General features: G+C 41.1%; 1 protein-coding gene across 1 annotated transcript; it reads left to right on the top strand.

Moving 5' to 3' along the window:
- Positions 1-15,711: 15,711 nt before the first annotated feature.
- Positions 15,712-17,055, top strand: LOC112898232 (aspartic proteinase nepenthesin-1-like). Its single transcript, XM_025966596.1, has one exon. It carries the CDS (start codon positions 15,712-15,714, stop codon positions 17,053-17,055), a length of 1,344 nt encoding a protein of 447 aa, XP_025822381.1.
- The last annotated feature ends 5,417 nt before the right edge of the window (positions 17,056-22,472 follow it).

Genomic DNA, 22,472 nt, shown 5'->3' with positions numbered 1-22,472 from the left:
TTTATTGTTGTGATTGTTTCATTCAATATTTTATATAGTTTAAGTAAGAAACAAGATGGGTATGATGTTCTGATTGTAGGCAGTGGGATGATATTTGTTGGGAGGGAAGAAATAGGTTAAGGCCTGTGAATGCAACATTAGGAACACTTTGTCGGTTTCACTACCCTGGAATGGTCACTGTTCGAGGTGTGCTTCAGCCTGCATTGAAGTGGGAGCACTATAAGATGCAATAGGATGATCAGGGCGTCACGACTGCAGCAAGGGTTTGGAATGAGTTCTGGGTAATTTTTGTCATTACTTGTATAACTTGTATAACAATATTCTATTTGATTCATTTATAAGTTCTCTAACTAATTTATTTTCATTTTTAGGAGAGGTATCATTTGCCGGAGGGGGAGGAGCAGGCCCTAGAAGCTAGGGCTCATTCTGTGTTTGACAAGGCAGCGACGAAGGTGGTTAGGGACATGATGTCCAATGCTCATATACAGTGTGTTTGCTTATACTACAAGAAGATAAAGCTGCAAGACATGAATAAGAAATTGGGTGCTTCTGAGATATATCTCTGAGAGGATGAGTATCTTCAAGTTGATATTAGTGGTTTGCCTTGGCTGAGAAAGTGTCCAGATGCTTGGTGAGCACTTTGTGCTTATTGGGCTTCACCCAGCTTTGTGGAAACATCCAGAATGAAGAGAGCTAATCGGCAAGCAGGACCACGGGTTACACAAAGATATGGGGCCGATGGACATCTTCGTTTGGCTCGTCGAATGGTAGCTGTTTATTACTTCAATTTGATTGTTATGTACCAATATTACAATTTTTTCTTTGGTAGGAGGCACAAAGTGGGGTGGCCTCAAGCTATATTGAGACATACATTCGAGGCCACCACGGCGCAGATCCTACACAGCCAAAGTTGCTTTGCATTGAGAATACCACACAGACCCTGGTTAGTAAAATAATTTGATTTCATTTAAGCGATGATTCGAATATAATCTTATTATTGGTTGCCTGAATGGTAGGCGAGATATGGTGATGAAATGGTGGCACGGCATGGGGAGGAGTACGATTGGAGGAGGAGTGATGTGGATGTCGGTGCCTTATACTCAAGCGGGGGAGGGAAGAAACATGGCAGGTTCAGCATGTTGAATGGCGTTATTGATACAAGTGGTGCTTTGAGTGAGGCAAGGTGTTCTCAGTCCTCTCAGAATTCTCGGGGCTACCAACGGGAAAGTGAAAGGGAAAGTCGACTGCAAGAGGAGATAAGGCAGCATAGAGAGGCGATGCAGAGGCAAGAGGAGTGGGCAAGGCAACAACACGAGTACATACAAGGTTTTTTCGCTCAGCAACGACAGATTCAGGTACTATGCAAGTTTGATATTTTTTCAAGTTCTTATGCACTTTTCATTGCTATAAGATACTTGATCTACTATCGGTTTTTAGGAAATGCTAGCGGCTACCCTTGGCTCACAATTTAATTTGTCACCTCTTCCTTCGCCTCCTCCTCCACCGCCAACTTTTGTACCATATGTGTGTCTACCGTCTCCACAAGTGGTAATTATATTGTATAACTAGCAATGCTTAAATTTTCTTATATATACATACTAAATAGATTTAACTTTGTCTATAATCAGGGTTCAACGAGTACTCATCCTCGAGGAGTTTCTGGCAGCCCATCCACGCCACCATCGACAGCGCGTAACATTTCTGGAGGTGACTGCGGCAGCGGACATAATATTACCCCTCCTTGATTTGTGTTTTCGCGTTTCATTGACATATATATATCATTTAGACTATGGATTTCATGATTGTACTTATTACATGTATTTGATGATTGGGTGATGATGTATTTCATAATTCTGCTTATGGATATGTATAACTGCTTATGGATGATTGCGTTTCATAACTGCTATTATATGCAGCTGTTTTTTAGCAGGATCCCAGTATTTTCGTTAGCTCTAAGACCGACGAAAACGTGAACATATTTTCGTCGGCCGTGTTGGCCGACAAAAATAGAGTTATTTTCGTCGCCAACCGACGTAAAACCGCTTATTTTCGTCTATTTTATTCCGTCGGCCTAATTTCGTCTGTCGGCCGACGAAAATAGCTACTTTCGACGGCTTTAGGCCTATTTTCGTCGGTTTGTGGCCGACGAAAATAGCTACTTTCGACGCCTTTAGGCCTATTTTCGTCGGTTTGTGGCCGACGAAAATAGGCTATTTTCCTGTAGTGTAGAAAAAGATCATCCATCCAACCTAAAAGTACCGGTGAAAATTGGACCCGGTACTAATACTATCTTTAGTACCAAGTTTAAATCCAACCGCAATTTTTATATTGGATGCATGGTTAGGGAGGATTTTAGTACCTGTTGGTAACACTAAGCGATACTAAAACCCACACATTAGTACCTGTTGGTGTTACCAACCAGTACTCTAATACTTAAACTTATATATTAGTACCAGTTGGTAACATCATATGTGATTCAAAAGGAAACGTCTCTGTGGCAGAACCAACCTAAATTATACCGGCTCAAGTACGCGAGTCCACTTCCGAGGTCTCCAACGTGCTTCAAACTGTATAATCCCTTGGCCTGTCGGGTAACGTCCCGATAAACCACCGATACACAGGATCAAATAAGGTTACCTCACACGAGGGTGAGTCCAGAGATACAATTCCCATCACATTTTATATCACAGAGAAAATTACATCAAGGGGGACGAAGTTTCAAATTCAGAGAAAAGATTACAAAAGTGTTAAAACTATGGTTTTTAGCAGCGGAAAACATACGCGATGATTAAACACGTCGTTAAGACGGATATCATGCTAAGCCCGAGCACGACATCGCTCGATATCATCAATGTTGGCCGAGGACGGATCCCATTCCACGGACCAATCTTCTGGGAGAGCATGGTGCCAAGGCAAGGGAAGAGTAGGGTCTTCAAGACATTACCTGCAAAACATATAACTAGCAAGGCTGAGTATACTAATACTCAGCAAGGCTTACCCGGAATTGGGTATACTTAGCCCATAACTAGACTTATGAAAGCTTATAATGGTTCTGGGTTTAGTTTTAGCTGAAAAGCAACAAAGAGTAGATCCTTAATTTCAACTTTTACCTTTCAGGTTCTAGTTGATTATCCATTCTAGGTGAGCACCTATAACTACTCAAGCATGGTAAGATCTTTAGCCAAACATCATCTTTAATAATCATAACATTGCTCTTGTTACTCTATGTGGTAAAGGGATTAAGCAGTCTCAATCTTCGTGAGAAGCGGACGATTCTGAATCGAATTTAACCTTGCAAGGTAAACCTAACTCACACGCTTGGAACATCCAACGATAGTTCCGAAGCAACCGTTTGCCTTTCATTCCGACTCGTGGACAGGTCCACCACAAGCGACTGCAGGAACATACGCACATCACTCGTGCAGGACATACGTCTGTAGCGCGACTACAAAACCCGTATTCCTGGTTGCCCTTGCAACACGTATTTCCTTAGTCGAACATAAGTAACCAGAAGAAGCAAATACATGTGGTGGGAGGTATGTCCACTCCTCGGGCCGATTGGCTACTAGGCTTACCGCTTACCCATAACTCACGGCATGTGGCTAGTACTTTCAAACGCTTAACCCGCACTACCACACACTGCGACCTTATCAGATTCATCAACACAGATGGGGTATCACCTCAACCATGATACCGCACAAAACTCCCGTCCGGCATCCTTATAGTGGTAACAGGAATGTAAACATTACAATTCCTATATCGCGCGAGTGACAGGAAATCACCCGACTTCTACCGACCCTATTAGCATAGCAGCTAGCCGGACTCAAATACTAGTATTCAATACATCGGTTCCTAGGAGAATGCAACTAGGGTTTCAAGCAATTTCCTAAGAACTTAATGCATAGAATACGTAAATAGATATAGATTGCAGTATAATTAAAATAGTAGGTTATGTCCGGGGCTTGCCTTTACTGGTGGGGCTGGGGTTAGTCAAGTTAATAACGTCCGAACTTTGGTTCGGGCCTTCCGAGAATTCCCTGATGAAGTCCTTAGGGTCTTCAGAACAACCTCCTTCCGGTTCCAGGATTAGCTGGTAACTTCCGTCAGCGAGGGAGAGATCGAGTCTACATGATATGCAAGATGGAGTTCAATGGATGCATACACTTTCATTTCAATTCACGATAAAGTTGCAATCCAAATAAAGGAACATTACATTTTGACAAACAATCTAACTACCCTGTACTGGGCAGTCATTTATCGGGTATCAACCAAACTAACTAGTTACGTTAAGCAACAAGGTCGGTTACCCTAAACATCTATACTAACTTCATTAGGTAGCATGTTTGGTTATTTAATGGGTTGGTGTATAGGTCTTGGCCGTAACCGATGAGGATGCATCAGGTTTAGCCGATTGACGTGCTTTGGTCATGTCTAACAGAGGCGTGTCTATTGTGCTATCTTACAGATCTAGAGTTGTATACTTTGGCCTGTGTAGCCGATGGATAGGTGCATCGGTTTCCCAATTGATCGATGAAAACATTGATTACTTTGGCAAAGGGGTGTTTCTTAAAGCAGTTGGGTCTTGACTGAGATGTGCTTAAGTGTTATCCTAGGTAACTAGGTGTGGTTGCATTGGCTGGATTACGTCAACACAACAATTGAGTGCCGTACAGCCAATAGGGTTAGCTAAGTTAGACCTATTTCAAGAATTAGGTGTAACAGAACACTAATATTAAACTAGGTTGGTGAGACCACAAGTGCGAAACTAGTCTAACGCGAATGTGGCCGATAGGTGTATAGCTGATGGGTTGTACGTGACCGACTTCTTAGCCGACAAATCGGCAGGTAGAAGTGTGCCGGTAAAGATTGTACGTGACCGACTTCTTAGCCGACTAATCAGCTTGGATTAGCCGAAAGCAAGAATCTTAAGATCTAGTGTGAAAACTCAGATAAATCGGCTGTTTAACAAAGGTTCACACATAGCCGATTCACATTTTAATCTGACAGAGTATCTAGCCGATAGGTGCGGCCATCGGCTAGCCATAATCTACAGTGCATCAGCATCGGCTGCCGATTGTGTGCGTATCGGTTATTTCAGAAGGCTGTCTACAGGGTCGATCGGATCTAGCCGATTTGGTGTGAATCGGCTGTCAGCCGATTATCAGGTGCTGAACCGGCTGCGTTCAGCCGATTGGCCGACTTGACATCGGCTGTGCTGTGCCGACGTATTTATCAGTTGCTTTTAGCCGATAGGTATGTAGTCGATAAGTGTATCCTAAAGGTATGTGATCGATAAAGGCCGGGGTGTGCTGATTTTACAGAAAAGGTCCTAGCAAGATTAAAATCTACGAACAAACATTTCATCAACTACAACACAAAGGCACTTAAATTCCATAGCTAAAGAGCAGGAAAAGACTTGAAAATTTTTACACAAGGCTAAACAAGAAGGACACAAGTTATATTTCAAAGATTAGCTGCAATCCAAAAGGTTAACACTTAAGAACTTATGGTACAAAAAGGGAACCTAAGCTCTGAATCATTTACATTCAATTCATGATTATAGCATTGATTTAATTGAAAACAGAAATTAAAATATTTCAAGTTTAAATTAAATTCAAAATTGAATGTGAACCTTGAATAATTAAGGTTATAAAGTTTTGAAAATTTAAACACAGATTGATTGCATATTTAAAGATTCTGATCAAAAGATTTAATTAAATAAGTTTTACTGAAAAGACTTTAACTAATTTTTTATATAAAACAAATGGAATTGATCCACTTATAAGAATTAAATTATAAAACAAGATTAGGTTCAAAAAGTCCACATTACTTTGTACTTAATCTATGGAGATTGTATATTAAAAATCATGGTCACAAAGTTAACATGTTGAAACAAAATTGGAATTATAGATAGGATATTATACTTCCATGTCTTAGATTTAACATAGATTCAAAAATATTTTGTTTCATATCAAACTCACTTAATAGAAGTTATAGAGTTCAAAACCTAGTTTCAAACAAAACTGGTTTTGTAATTTTTGGAATTTCCTACAATTCTCTATTGAATTTACAAGTCAAAAATACCACTCACATGAAATAACAAACATCTATTTACTTCTATTCTAAATACAATACAAACTATCTATTTTCACAGCATGGTCATAAAACAAAAGTGATAGAGTTTGAAATAAAGATTCAAGTCCAACTAGTTTTACATTTTTTTGATTTTTCTACGATTTTCTAAGAATTTTCAAAGTTCAGCACATTGGAAAGGAAGGAAGGGTTGAAAACTTTCATTTGGACCCTTGGAAAGATTTGGGGCTTTACAATTGGTTCCTTCTGCCATGGATGGCCGGTGGAGCTCGGTTCCATCTCAAATTCCGGTGATGGAGTGGTTAATTAGCAAGGGGAATAGGGTGGGGAGAGAGAGGGCATCCGGGCGCACCTATTGGCGTTCTTGGGAGGAGGAAGGACAGCCGGAGGAGGTCTGCCGGCGTGGAGGCAGTAGGGCGGCGGCGGGCGGCACTGGGAGCAGCGCTCCGGCGAGGGCAAGACGCAAGGGGGGGTGGAGAATAGCTTCAAGCGGTCCTGGGGATGCTATTTATAGGGAAAGGAGGGGAAGGGAGGGGCGCATGGCCGGGCGCCACGGCGGCGCGGAGGTGGCAGTGCCGGCGGCGGCGCTGGGCGCGTTGGAGGCGCGAGGAGGTGCCACCGAGGCGGGCTAGGGCAAAGGGGCAGGCCTAGGACGGCGCCTAGGAGTGAGGGGGAGCGAGGGGGGCTGCACTGACGGCCGGGGTTTAAAGAAGAATGGCGGCGGCGGGCGTGGAACAGAGGAACACGGGAGGCGGCCAGAGGAAGAAGACAGGTTGAAGGCGCCAAGGACCTATTTGCAAATTGTAAAATCTTCAAGGGCCTGAAAGTAAAACTAAATTTCCCACTGATACAGGGCTCTAATGAAGAAATGACCAAAATAAAAGTTGTACAACTTTTTAAGCTCTACAACTTTATTTTAGAGTTTGAAATCCAAAACTCATGGTATGCAACTTTATTTTGAAATTTTGGACTAACTTTAAGTTTTCTAAAGATTTGTCCTTGTTACATATTTTACACACAACTTGGGCCTAAATGCAAGTTTTCAAAGCTGTCATGATTACTTGCATTCTTATAATTTGGCCCCTAGTAACTTTTGAAAATCACTTTTGTAAATCAAATATTTGCGTAAAAGGACTTATACTTTTATAAAATTACATAAATACCCTTATTTTTACCATTTTACCCAAAATTTTTTACACAATTCAACACTTGCATTTCCAATGCAACTTTTGAATAAATATATATTTTTTTACAAGGAATAAAATAAGAAAAATATGTTTACCAAAACCACCTTTCACTTATTTTTAAATTACCCTTATCTAGTTACATTTTGCAAAAACAACCCTACGTTTTTTCTATAATTACAAAAATACCCCTTTTTACTTGTACTTTAAATTTTCAAAAGCTTCACATATTTCACACTAACAAAATATGAGCTTTACACTAACAAACACATATTTCACACTAATAAAATATATGTTTAACATCACAAGTACATGAACTGTCACAGTCTCCTTCAAAGTCAGATGTGCTATGTAACTGAGATGCTAATAAGGAAGATACGTGCAAGGCAAGAGGTTCTCGATTCGAACACTATCGCACACGCGCATATTTCACACGAAAAATCACGTGACTTGTAATAACTAGCCTCTTCCCACGTTTGAAATATTTTTTAAATTTTATTTGGATGTCTTACTCAGTTACTCTTTAGCACCGGTAAGTCCTTTTAACATCGGGTGAGCGACCAGGTACTAAAAGTTAAGACTTAGTCTCAGTTTTATAGTACCGGTTGGGAATTTCGTAGTAATAGGAATTCCCAATTGGTACTAAAAGCCTATAGCCTATTCTCCAGTAGTGATTGCTATTGAGTGATGGTGATTGCTAAAGGAGAAGGAGAGTATGAGAAGAAGAATAGTGAATTAACTATGTAGATTACCATGCATCGATTAATGAGTCTATTATTACTTGCAAAGCACGATGATGTCCTTGGCCACAGCGTTGGTAGCGGCTACCACACGTGTACGCGTGTGATTATATATCGTACAATCAAACTCCCACCATTCTACTGTGTTCCCATCAAATTTTAGCCCAACCAAAAATCAACATCCAATAGGCATCTATACATGGGGGCACTCTGTAAGCATATGCACATGCAAAAGAGACGAATCTTGTTATATCATATGCATGCAAACATGCTAAAGATTAAAAAAATTAATAAATCTCATACCGCATATGTAAACTAAATTCTGATTGCACCATTATCTTTCTATGACAAGAGCTTCAAAATAAGATCACACTTATCTATATTTGCATGATATTTTGAAAAAGTAATTTTTTAATACTAAATAATTATTTTGACTACTAGGAACAAATATTAATAACACGAAGAAATGATTATTTTCTACGAATAAAAAAATAAATATGAGGGACAATTAATAATGTACTACGAATAAAATATTAAACATCATGAATATTTGATTGTATAGAATTAGTGATGAGAAAAGAAAGCAAAATAAATTAGTTTTTGACAAGTAGAATATGGATAGGTGCTGAATAAAGTACATAAATTATTTCCTACACTAACTAATCAATCTAAACAAATTGGCATAGAATACGATAAAAAAGTTTCAATTTGATGAATAAATATCCATATGAGATTTAAAATAAGTAAGGAAAAATAGAAATAAAAATAGATAATATACATCAAAGGAATATAAGAAAAATAAAAAATATATAAAATATATAAAGGGAAAATAAAAATACAAAAGATAGAAAAGAAGATAAATAATAAGTAAAAATAAAAAGGAAAAACAACTAGTCTAGTCGAGGCAAGGAATAAAATTAGTATACACAAAAAATTAGAAAGGGAAGAAAAATAAAAATTATAAGAAAAAAAAGGAAAGAACAAATAACTAGAACATTTTATGAGACATTTTTAATCAAGTTTGAAAATATTCTATAAGACATGTATACATAGAATAAATTATGTAAACTCGTAGAATAAAATAACCGTATACATCGAACAAACTACAAGTCACAGAGAAAATATGTATCTTAGAATAAATTATATGAACACATGGAACAAAATACATCCACACTGTGAACAACTTATTCTCATGGGCGGAACAAAGATTTGCATATCTTAAACATATACATTGCGTACATAGAATGGATATTATAATTTATGAAAAGTAAATAGATAAGTTAAGGTATATAAAGTAATATGGAAGAATTAATATTTAAGAGGGGATATATAAAGAAAGAACGAGGAAAAGAATATATTACTAAATAAGAGAATGGCAAGGAAATAAATAAGGTAGTAAATAAGGAAGAAAAATAAAAAAAATATTAAAGAAAGAGCAAAATAAAAAATATTGGAAGATCAATATGTGTGGGAACAATATAATAAACATACCATGGAACATCAAGTTTTATTGCTAAAGAAACTATACCATATATTTACCAAGATTTGTGGTTATAAAAATTAATAATAAATAAAATTATAAAAATATTATGTACATATCGGTTAATAATAAATCTATATAAAAATTAGATAGAAAATATGAAGAATATCAAAAGGGAGAAAAAAAGCACGAGAAGACATGAATCTGATAAAGTACAATGAAGAAAAAAGAGTAATAAATAAGAAGGAAAAAGAAAAAGGAAACTATAGAGTTCAGCAGCGTAGTATGCTGGCAACGACAGCAGTAGTAAAAACAATGTAGCTCTAGCAGCCAACCGTAGCGTAATCCGAGGCAGCAGTTTGATTACTTGCTGATGGCTTGAGGCACCGCACCATGAAAGCCTACCAGGTACAAAGAGCAATATATATAATATAGGACCTCTCGTGTGTCCGCAGGAAAGCAGGTTCCCTCGAAGACTATAGCTGCTATTGGACCAAATAAGCTAACAGACCGCCCACCAGCGAACGCCGCGCTGCTTCGATGGTTCGGAATTTTGTAACATATGCGATGCATAGCCACAGCGCACCTGTACCCCTAGAAGGTGTTTGTGGGGGTTGGCGCGAGTTTTCTCCAGTTGAGGTTGGAGCGTGGCAACTTGGTTGGTAGCCATGCCACCTTTTGATATCATTTGGTCAGCATGGTGCGATGGTGCTGCTGCAACACCAACCCTAATGGATATACCAAGGGTATTGCCATCGTCCTTGCACAACGTCACAGCCCCAAAACAACAACAGCACCCGGTCATCGGTATAAGCCACTTTACTGATATATGGTCAGGAGTATTAAATTATACCGACAAACTATTGCAATCAGTGTAAGCACCATCGGTAAATATTTTTACCAGCCGACACTGCCAAATTGAGGGTGCTCGCTTGCAGCATGACCTGGGTCATCCTATGTTTACCGGAGGGGCTTCAGTGCTTCACGGAAATCTATCGCTTGTGGGTGCAACTCAGCGGCGCCTAATCAACCCACAGCGGACACTCTCCGAGGCGACATCAACGGACCATCCACTACTAGAAAACGGGTATCGGTCCAGGCTAAAAGTAGGCTGTTGCAGCCGGTATTGATGCGAAGATCAATATCAGCTGCAATGGCAGGGTGGCTAGAGAGGGCCTTTGACACCAGATCGTGGGACTACCAGGTGCCCATGCTAGAGCATTAGTACCGGATCATGCGACCCGGTGCCAAAGGTTCTTAGGGGACTTAAGCAATAGGTCATAGCACGACCCGGTGCTAATGGTGCGTACATTAGCACCAGGTCGTGCCACGGCCTAGTGCTAAATCCCCCAAGGGCATGAGTACAGGTCATGAACATGGTATGACCCGGTGCTAATAGTTGACCAGCTGTATCAGGTCATGCCACGACTTGATACTCATTCCGGCTCCTATATATACTAGCACCCCTCCCCCTCCCCCTCCCCGAGCTGCCATGAACTTAGCACTGTCCATGACAGCCGAGTGAGGGGAGGGGAGGGAAATTTTTGTAATATTTTTTCATCAAAAAGGTAAGCAATTTTCTTCATGACTTAGCAAATAATTTTTTTAATGCACTTAGCACCTGATTTAGTTTATAATTGTTATACATTTGATAATCAATTTTGTAGTTTTAGTTTGCAAGTGATTTAGATGTCATTAGCTATTGATTTAGTTTATTATTGATATAATAATTATTAGACATGTGATAATTAATTTGTTAGATGTAGTTACCAAGTGATTTAGATATAGTTAGCAATTGATTTAGTTTATTATTGTTATAATAATTGTTATACATGTTATAATTAATCCCAAATCCTTGAATTGTGTATTCAATTATCGATCTGAACATAAGCAATTAGTAGATTTACTCTTTAATTTTCCAGATAAGTTGGTAATGGATGTACAACGCCGACCGTTGTTCAATGGAGTTTATTAATGGCACCCATGAATTCATCAATTCGGCCAAACAACACAACCATGACGGTTTCTTTTGTTGTTCATGCCTAAAAAATGAGAAAGATTACTCGTCAACAAGAACCATTCACAGTCACTTGTTCCAAAGCGATTTCATGAATAACTAAAATGTTTGGACCTAGCACGGAGAAAGAGGGATTATGATACATAATGATAAAGAAGAAGAGGAGAGCATCCCTCACTTTGGGGACGATTACGGTGCCTTCTTTGAAGATACTATAATGGGTGAGCCTGAAGAAGATGCTGAAGCACATGCTGCAGAAGATTATCTTTGTCAGATGCTGAGCCAAGCAGAGAAGTCTGCGAAACTGAAAAGGAATCCAGAGATTTGAAGCATATGTTTGAGGACTATAAAAATATTGTTGTACCTAGATTGCAAATAAGGGTGCAAAAAGTTGGATACCATATTGGAATTGTTACGATGGAAGGCATCAAATGGTTTATCTGACAAAGGATTCAAGGAGTTGCTAAAACTATAAAAAACCTACTCCCTGAGGGTAACACATTGCCCGAAACAACGTATGAGGCTAGAAAGGCTGTTTGTTCTTTAGAATTGAAAGTATAGAAGATACATGCATGTCCTGATGATTGCATCCTCTATCGTGGTGAGGAGTACAAAAATTTGGATGCCTGCCCGGTATGCAAAGCATGTCGGTATAAGATCCCTAAAGATGATCCCGGCGACGTTGAGGGGGTGCGTACCAAGAAAAGAGTACCTCCCAAGGTGACGTGGAATTTTCCTATAATACCACGTTTGAAACATCTGTTCATGAACAAAACGAATGCTAAATTGATGCGATGGCATAAAGAAACGAGGAAGCAAGATAATATGTTGAGATACCCGCCGATGGGTCCCAATGATTGCTCGTTACATTAATTTCTAGTGCTTGTAATCGTGATATTTGTATATTTGTAAATATTATTACGATTAGATAACTTAGTTACATGATTGTCAACGATATTTAGTTATTTTCATATATTATTTTAACTCCAACGCGACTAAAGGATATATAGTAGTTTATAGCTTAGGTACATGTAGCAATTCTGCAAAAATAAATAGTAATAAACAATTGCAATAAAATAGGATTTGGAAAAAAAGAAAAACTATTTGGTATCGGTTGGGAAGACCAACCGGTAACCGGTACCAAAGGGGCCGCCAGCTTGTATCAGCGTGGTGGCCCCCTTAGTACCGGCTGGTCTTACCAGCCGGTACCAGCACCGGGTCGTTTATCCAGTGACAAAGATCCTCAGTGCCACCCGGTTAAAAACCGGTGATGAAGGAACCCCGATGCTGATCAACGTTTTTCCAGTAGTGATCACCAGAGGGGCTGTGGGCTGATGGCTCCTGGTGCGCCGGCTACTAGTTCCTCTTGGAGCCATGAGTGGTTGTTTGGCTGCTCGCACCTTTCGCTCCCAAGGGACAGCGCCACTGTTGTAGCAGGGAGCATCCCTAGTACGACAAAGAGGGCGAGAGCTTCCCCTTGAGGACACTGTATCATTAAGGAGAGGCACAAGCTTGAGAAGTAGAGGGGCGAGAGCCAAGCGAGGGCACTGTTTTGTTCATCTTGCTTAGAGAAATTAGTTGTCTGCTAGGTTCGTGCCCGTGCATTGCTACGGGAGGTAAAAGATCAAGCGTAAAAGATGTAAATCTGGCAACAAATAACCGTATTCATCGTATATAACGTTGTGGTTCCAAAAAGTTGTCACCAAGTCAACTAAATATGCAAACAAATGTATAGCAAATTCTAATTTATATCCTTTCCTATGATGCGGCTAAGATAATCTTTTATATTTGTATTAAGTAGTTTTCGATAACAATTCGCGTTTGACGCCAACACATCGATGATGAAATTCTGCCGCATAGTACGGCCATCATGTGAACAATTCGGACACATAAGTATACATGCATATGTAATCGATAGAAACAATTATTAAAGACCACAAAATATTGATTGTGCAAAGGGATCATCAAGTCCAATGGAAATGACATTAAGCATGTAATTTTCAAGTGGTCTGGCCTGTATTTTCTTGAGGTGAATCAATAGTGTCACTAAATATAGAAGTATAAACAATCTGAGAAAACAGCTACGGACATCACGTGATGATCATCATAGACAAGAAAATATTTGAGCAAGCGAATTGATATAAATGAGAAAATTTGTTTTAAAAATAAAACATGATCCGCCTTATGGTGAAGCATTGATCAACACTTTTTAAAAAATAAGCATAGCACATCATCTGCCGGTGAAACATTTTCTTATCAGTATATCCAAGCATGCACTGCATATGAGGAATATAAGTAAACGTCCAATCCAAATGACTCATCAGCCAAGCAATTTATAGAATCGTCACAACAATCGGCTTACAGCTGAATATGGCTGGCAATTGCATCTATTAAATGTGCAGCCATATATCTGCATATTTATCCAAATTGTATATTTTTTCAGTTCTACTATTTAAGGTTTCCTTATATTTTCGACACCAGTCCCTTAGAGCCTTCCAGGTTCAGATGTGGTCACCATGATTACAAGCTGCTAAGAGCAACAGCCCATATGGAGCACTTCAGGTCCTGTGAGTTGTGCTAATAAATAACAGGCATGTTGTTTTCAGCATTGAGTTGATGACCTCTGTTAATCCTGCTATTATAATAAGATTTGGCGAGGAAGGTTCAGGTGGTCGAAAAAGAAAACATTTGCACTATAAAACCAGGTAATTTACAGAATACAATCAGCATAATTTATTGAGTCTTAATAACTTTCCTGTCAGAAATTTCTGATTTAGCCAATACATGTTGTGCTAAAAGAAATGTTGTGCTCTAAATCAGGAAAAGATAGACATGCAGATGCTGGATGCAACAGGCATGCGCCATGCCCTATAGTTGCCTAATCTTGACTGGTTCATGGATTTTTTTACAATTCAGTCATATTTCAGCTGGCTTATCATTAGATTTACCTTTGAAGAAAAGGGGCAAATATTTACATTCAAGACCAGCTGAGGGGGGTAGATGCCGGTAGAGGTTGCAAGCGTGCCCGTCCTCCTGCCATCCTCCTCCTCGAGCAATAACTCGGGCTTCTCAGGCTATTGTGGCCGGCGGCACTGTGCAAAGAGCATGGGAGGGCGTGAGGAGTCAGGAGAACTCGTGAGGGGAGGGAGGAATCCAGAGATGTTATTCATAGCAGGTGCGACTAGCCGCTGTATCATCGCACATGTCCGCTGGAGATAACAATATTTCAGAATAAAATAAAATATTCCAGAACAAGATAAGAATATTTTGGAACATTGTTATCTCTAGTCTTTTATTTTATTCTGAAATATTATTATCTCCAGCGGATATGTGCGATAATACGGCGACTAGTCACACGTGCTATGAATAACATCCCCGTGGAACCGGCCGCGATCTACGTAAGCAGATTGCACGGCGCAAGGGATTTGATGGGAAAACAAAGGAATCTGACGACGCGCGGTATTTTTTGGCAGGATGACTGTTGTCGGGGCCGCGACGTAGGAACAAAAAACTTTCGCCATTTGATTTTTTAGTTGCAGAGATCTCTCCTTATCCCTTTGTAGTGGAGGGGTATATATATTGCTGAACTCCATGTATCATTGCTGAACTCATGAATTCACTTATGTAAGAAGAGAATAATTTTGACGCGCATATAAAATTATAAATCATTTTTGTTTTTTCTTAAATCAAACTTGTCTAATTTGATTAAATTTATAGAAAAATAAATTAATATTTTCAATATCAATCAAATAAACAACCTGTATATACTACATGGTGTATCTACTAAGAGTAGTTTGATGTAGATATTTGTTTTCAAAGCTAAAGAAGTTTGACTTAAGATAATGTTAAAATCACTTATAATTTGGAAAGAGTACATGCGGATCATTACATTGTATACATGCATGTGCAGATGCTTGTGCTTTGGTTAGCACTAACAACGGAAACATGCCATGTGGTCGGCCGTGTGGATCTTTGTTAATCCAAATGATGGAACAGGATTCTATTTCGGTACGAAGCTGACCGAAGAACTCGGTTACCACAGAGATTATCTAGGATTAGCTACTACTTATTATTGACATAGGCATTGTGCGGCTGGAATCCTATTTGCAGTCTTTAAGGGAAACGATTTATATACATGAATGTGCACCAACCACCGCGAAACTCTGCACATCGATCGAGCGAACCCAAAGCATGGCCATGGCGTGCCATCTTCGCCGCCTCCTGCTCCTTTTCTTGGCTAACGTCGTCGCGACGGCGGCCCCCGCCCTTGCCATCTTCCATTTCGACTTCCGCTTCGACACCGACGGCCCGTTCTCGGGCGGCATGATGTCCCGGCACGACATGTGGCGGCGGCGCGCCGCCGAGAGCAAAGCCCGGGACGCCAAGAACTCGGCCAGGCTCGCCAAGGCCGTGGGCAAGGGCGGCGGCGACGACATCACGGCGGCCGACGTGACCGTCACCCCCTACACCCACCAGGGCCACTGGCTGACCGTCGGCATCGGCACGCCGCCGCAGCCCAGCAAGGTGATCCTCGACATGGGCAGCGACCTCCTCTGGACGCAGTGCAGCCTCGTGGGCCCCACGGTGGTGCAGGAGGAGCCGGTCTACGACCCCTCCAAGTCGTCGTCCTTCTCCCTCCTCCCCTGCGGCAGCAAGCACTGCGAGGAGGGCGCCTTCACCAGCAAGAACTGCACCGACAAGAGGTGTGCGTACGAGAACTACTACGGTGTCCTGACGGCCACCGGCGTCCTCGCCACCGAGACCTTCACCTTCGGCGCGCATCACAACGCCTCCGTCAACCTCACCTTCGGCTGCGGCAAGCTCACCAACGGCACCATCGCCAGCGCCTCCGGCATCCTGGGCCTCTCCCCGGGCCCCTTGTCTCTGCTGAAGCAGCTGGCCATACCAAAGTTCTCCTACTGCCTAACCCCTTTCACCGATCGCAAGACGAGCCCGGTCATGTTCGGCGCCATGGCCGACCTCGGCAAGTACAAGACGACGGGCAAGGTCCAGACGGTCCCGCTGCTGAAGAACCCAGTGGAGGACATCTACTACTACGTGCCCATGGTGGGGATCTCCCTCGGGAGCAAGCGGCTGAACGTGCCGGCCGAGAGCCTGGCGCTGAAGCCCGACGGCACCGGCGGCACGGCCGTGGACTCGGCGACCACGCTGGCGTACCTCGTGGAGCCGGCCTTGACGGAGCTGAACAAGGCCGTGATGGAGGGGCTGAAGCTGCCGGTGGCCAACAAGACCGTCGATGACTACCCGCTGTGCTTCGAGCTGCCGCGTGGCACGTCCATGGACGGCGTGGAGGCACCGCCGCTGGTGCTGCACTTCGACGGCGGCGCCGACATGATGCTGCCGCGGGACAACTACTTCCAGGAGCCGAGCCCCGGGATGATGTGCCTGGCGGTGGTCCGGCCGCCGTTCAAAGGCGCGCCGTCGGTCATCGGCAACGTGCAGCAGCAGAACATGCATGTGCTCTACGATTTGGGCGAACGGAAGTTCTCCTACGCGCCCACGCAGTGTGACAAGCTGTGAGCTGCTTGCTATAAATGCAAATCTACAACGATGGTTTGTGGTTTTGTGTATCTTCAGAATTCAGGGGCCAAATATAATTCATTTTTATATTTGTTTGTCTAATGAAACCCTTTTTTAGGTCAGTTTGTAGTAGGCAATGTATAAAATTAATTATGAGGGTGGCCTGTTATTGCAAAGAAAAGTGAACAGATAATAAGAAAGAGATTAGAAATCAAGAATATTTTCAGATTAGAAATCAAGAATATTTTCATGTATACTAGCTCGATGGGGGTTACATATTGTTGTTTAGGGGAAGGCTCTCCTTGGTTAAATGGAAAGAAAAAAAGATGAACAGTTCTAAGGAATGCAGATGAAACATATGCATGTTTAAGAAAATTTGGGCACAACCCCTGCTCGTGTACTAGTTTCTTTTTGTCGTTTTTTGGGCTATGGATAGTAGACCTGTCTGTCTGACAATATTATTTTAGGTCCATTTTTATCTGCCGTTGCAATTTTCACGTAGTCCCCAATCAATCTGTAATTACAAAAATGTTAATCCCTTATAAGCCATACAGGTATGCAAAATAGGATTTCATTGTTAATTAGTAACCCACGTCAAATTGAATAGGTACACATGTGCCATTGGAATATTCTCGAGTACATTAATTTGAGCAGACACTTTCTCAACCCAAAGCAAACTAGAAACATACTTATCATCCCTTGTAGCACCAAATGATGATCCAAGACCCCAAACGGGACATTCAGGAATACGATCTTCAATGTGAGTGTCCCTTTTGCATTCTGATAGTGGATGCTCGTTGCCTAGTTACACATCAACCATCTCAGCTAAACTTGTGTCAATACCCTTGTCGATGGCCAGTGTATCAGTGTATATTATAGACTTGATGGGCGCCCTGCACCTTGAAAGATCAAGTCGTGGTCAAGGCAACCAAATCTCCCCAACTCTTTGGGCACTAGAAGCGTCATACAATGAGAGCAGCCACAAGAGTACACCCTTGTCAGTAGCGCCTACACTGCACCAAGTTCCTGCAGAGATAGTATAATTCTCGATGCCTCTCATACCTATGCATCACTTGACAGTAGTTTCATGGATATATATGGGACCTATACTGGGTAAGTGAGGGAGTTGTTCCTGAGACTGGCACTTTGCGCTAGGAGTGTGTGTGTATAGATACATATATATATATATATATATATATATATATATATATATGAATGAACGGCAGTCTGTAGCTAGATGTCTCTACTGATCTGTGGCTGCGCAATGAAATGATGACAGATCACTAAGTATAGAATAGGCCTTTCATCTTTAATATTAGTCTCGGCCGGCATTAGACATGGGACTAATGGATGCATTAATCCCAAGTCTAAAAGTTAGAGGGCCGGGGGAACATTATTTCCAGTTGGAGCCTCCAACCGGTACCAAAAGCATCTCTTTAGTCCCGGTTGGTGTTACCAACACGGACTAAAAGTTAATCCCGGTAACACCAACCGGGACTAAAGGATCACCATTTAGTCCCGGTTGATACCACCAGCACATGACCCTTTAGTCCCGGTTTAGTCCCGGTTTGTGCTATCAACCCGAACTAAAGGGCCTCCATGAGTTAGTTCAAAAGTAAGACATCTCAACTAAAGTCATATGCGCTGTGTAGGTGGGGTGGCAAGAAAGCTATGCGTGAGGCAAGAGGTCTTATGTTCCCTGGGTGAGGAGTAATCTTTTTTTTTGCATAGACCATTTAGTCCCGGGTGCGGAAACTGGGACTAATAATCTGGCTCTTTAGAACCGGGACAACTAGCCTATTCTGTACTAGTGGATATTTTTCTTTTCTTTTGTTTCTATGAAATATTATTCCCTATGACTACAAAGCATAATATTGAATCATATGTGTAGTATACTGGCTGTCTCCGTTCCAAATTGTAGGTCGTTTTTACTATAAAAAAAGAATTTTTAGGAGCGTGTGAAAATATATTTTTAGAGGCGGATACGGTACCCGCCCCTACTTCTCGCAACTAGAAATGCTATTTTTAGGGGTGGGTAATGCGTTGGCCCTTGAAAATAATTTCTAGGGGAGCCTACTGTCAGTAGTCGTCGGTACTGATGCTTTGCAAAGCTGGGTCAGAGACTGAGAGCTGGATAGCAAGTCCCCATGCCTAGAGTGTGGAGTGTACTGATTCGGAATTTTTATGGATTCATGCTGAAGTTTGTTTCTGTACTTTTTCTATGGAGTCACCAGATACATCTACATTGGTTTCTTTTGTAATCAGAATTCAGAAATAATGCATTCAGAATTCAGAAATAATACATCTACATTGGTTTCTTCTGGTAAATTTGCATCCTGTGCTGATTTTTCCATTAGCTTACTGTCTCAAATGCCTGCAGCTCTTGACCATAAATGCAGGTAAGATGGTTCGGCGCGAACTTATAGATATAATCCAAAAGTAATTCAAAGTCCTTTATATACTGACTTAAAGCATTATACGGCAATGTTTGATTAAAGCTTTTCATAATTACCTTTTTTATATTCAGAGCTTATACCAGATACGTTAGGAAAGGTGGGTTACATGACAAACAAAAGAAAGAAATGACTGTCCATACACATTGAATCTAAGGTTTTTCGCTATAACCAATCCTGTCTTTTCAGTCCCGTCGTGCTAATCTAAGAAAAAAATGCAAATACAGTCAGGACTAGCATATGCCTACATTTTGACTAACTTAAGAAAATAAGACAACTTGCTGAGTAGTGCCCAAAATGCATATGGATTATACAGAAAATATAACTATGGATTTGTTGCTAGTCAATTTGAGTTCTAGCACTGTCAATGGTTAGCCATATTTTGATTTAAGTTAGAGGTTGTATCAATTTGGATAATATATTTGACCTTCTTTGCTCAATTTGGAGAAACCAGAAAATATTGTTTCAATAGGTACAACCAGGGCCTTTTTGGCTTTCAGAGAAGCATCTGATAACTATGATGCTCTATTATTTTACTTGTCATTTCACATCATGTTTGCCATTTTTCCATGCAGTACCTAACTGCTAGCTCAATGATTGAATAATTAAAATCTTTTTGCATATTCATTCACAGTGCAAGACCCTCCCGAATCAAAGCACACTTGCTCAATCCGAGCTCACTAAAATTAGAGGCGAGCTGACTCAGGTACTCAGGTCATCAAGAAAATTGGCAAGTTCTATGATAGTAGCTGAACATGATCTATTTAAGGTAGAGACTTGGTGTAACTTAAATGAGCAAATAGAACTCCTATAACTTTTAAAATCTGTCTGATTAAAATCTGTCTGATTGTGCCTTAATATACTCTGCATGTGAACTGTGATTTGTTATGTGTTTGTGCTGTATATGTGCCAAATTAATCTGTATGTGTGAGGCAATTTGAAATTGGGCCTAGACTTTGTACTGGCCATTTGTTGACAAGAACCCACTGTGAAGAGAGTGTTACAGGGGCAGGCATAATACTATTTTTACTGGAGATTCATGTTGCAAACCTTAGGAATAGATACCATTTATAATGGAGGTTCCTGCCTCTAACCTCAAGTATAGATACAATTTTTACTGGAGGTTCTTTTACAATAGCCGCCAGTGATAATGAGTTATGCCGGTGGTTCCAGAACCGACAGCGCTAATCTCCATTTCTACAGTCAGTTGCATACTGGCGGTTTCCAAACCTCCATTAAAAAGCCTCTGCCAGCAATTACACCTTTTGTAGTGGTGTCCTAATGTAAAATTCTCATCCCAAAATAAATTTTGCAACCTATAGCTAATCCCAGCAAGATACTACACCAAAAAAGTAAAAGCACACAAGTTGTAAGAACGAATAGCGGAAACATAAAGAGAGGATGAGAGAAAGTAAACTCTTGACGTGAGGATTTATCCTATGATATTGATAGGCATTAAGGTACCCCTAGTCCATGCTGCTGAAGCACTCACAAAGAGTATTGCTTTCCGATCACCAAGTCTCTCCCAGGACTCCCTTTGACTTGCCACAAAGGCTCAACCACTAAGGCTCATGCCAAGTCTCCTAGTCATCTTGATGCGGCCTTCACTATGGAGCTTCCCCGAAGGAGGGGTCTCCTCATCCCCCGCACAAAGTCATCATCGCCACTTCACACCAGGCCGGAGGATCGAAGACTTGCTAGCGAGTCAAAAAACTCCAAGGGGCCGGCACACCGAGGTACAAGCTTGAGGTTCACTCAAGAACCAGCAGAAGGTCACAGCACCTTACTCTCACACTCTCTCTAGAGCTAGGCTAGCACTGCACCTTACAAAACTTGTGCTAAACCTACGAATTTGATCAATGAACTCTTTGGTTGGCTTGGAGAACTTCAGCAAAATTTCTGTAGCTTCTCACAAACTCCAGCGGCTTTAAATGATCTGAGATGAGACCTTATATAGGCTAGTGATCCACTCCTAGCCATTACATGCTTTTACACTGAAAAGCATAAAACGTCGGTTAAACCAATCACAACCGTCAGTTTAACCGGTCACTCTGAATCTGCATACGAGCCATTGATCTTCTCTTTGCCACGTCTGTTTTTGCTTGCGTCATTGCACCGATGCCTTCAAGCGACGCACCGTCGGTTCAACCGATGCTAAAGACCTTTTCTGTTTCAACTCCAAAAACCTTCTGAGCATTAAACGACCATTGCATCGATGCCTTCTTGGTAACTTCGGTTAAACCGGTAATACCCCTCGGTTTAACAGGTGCTACTAAGTTTCTTGCACTTGATCGTCGTTGCAATTTCCTGATGCACCGCTCACTTCTTTTTTCATGCCGTCGATTTAACCGGTGCATGTATTTATTCTGAACCTTGTCCAAATTATCGCTGCAGTCATTTGGACACCACAAAAATATGAATGTAGTCATACTCTGGATTTTCACTACAACTTGGACACCTTGGCAGCGATTTGGACACCTTGACTATGAATGGACTTCATCCATGGGAACCTAGAAATCCTACCAATGTAATCTCACAAACTTGTTAGTACCATTGACTATATTGTCATACAATCACCCAAATCACAATAATGACCTAATAAGACCATTTTCCTTACAAATCCAAGAGACCAAGAAAATCTTCAAGAGTACTTCGTTAGTAAATATGGGAATCGCTCTTGTATTCTTCAAGAGGCTACTGCTTGCCAAGTTACACTTCACCCTCCTCAACTCAAGATTGTTTCATACGTTTGACAGAAGGCCAGTGTATAAGTGTACGTAGAAGCAACTAAATTCATATGCGCTATATGCTAGGATCACGCAACTCGATTCCTGAGGCCTCTCATCACCATAAATCATATGGAGAAATCCAATAATCACGCGTCAAGGTAGGTTTTAACGGATTACTTCAAGTCCCATATATCCAGATGCAGGACAAATGGTTTTAAACAAAACCTAGTAAGGT

The sequence above is a fragment of the Panicum hallii genome, chromosome 6 (assembly GCF_002211085.1).
Source record: "Panicum hallii strain FIL2 chromosome 6, PHallii_v3.1, whole genome shotgun sequence".
In the NCBI taxonomy this organism is placed as follows: Eukaryota; Viridiplantae; Streptophyta; class Magnoliopsida; order Poales; family Poaceae; genus Panicum; species Panicum hallii.
The sequence above is the reverse complement of the archived record's forward strand: the minus strand, read 5'-3'. Positions and strand labels throughout refer to the sequence as shown.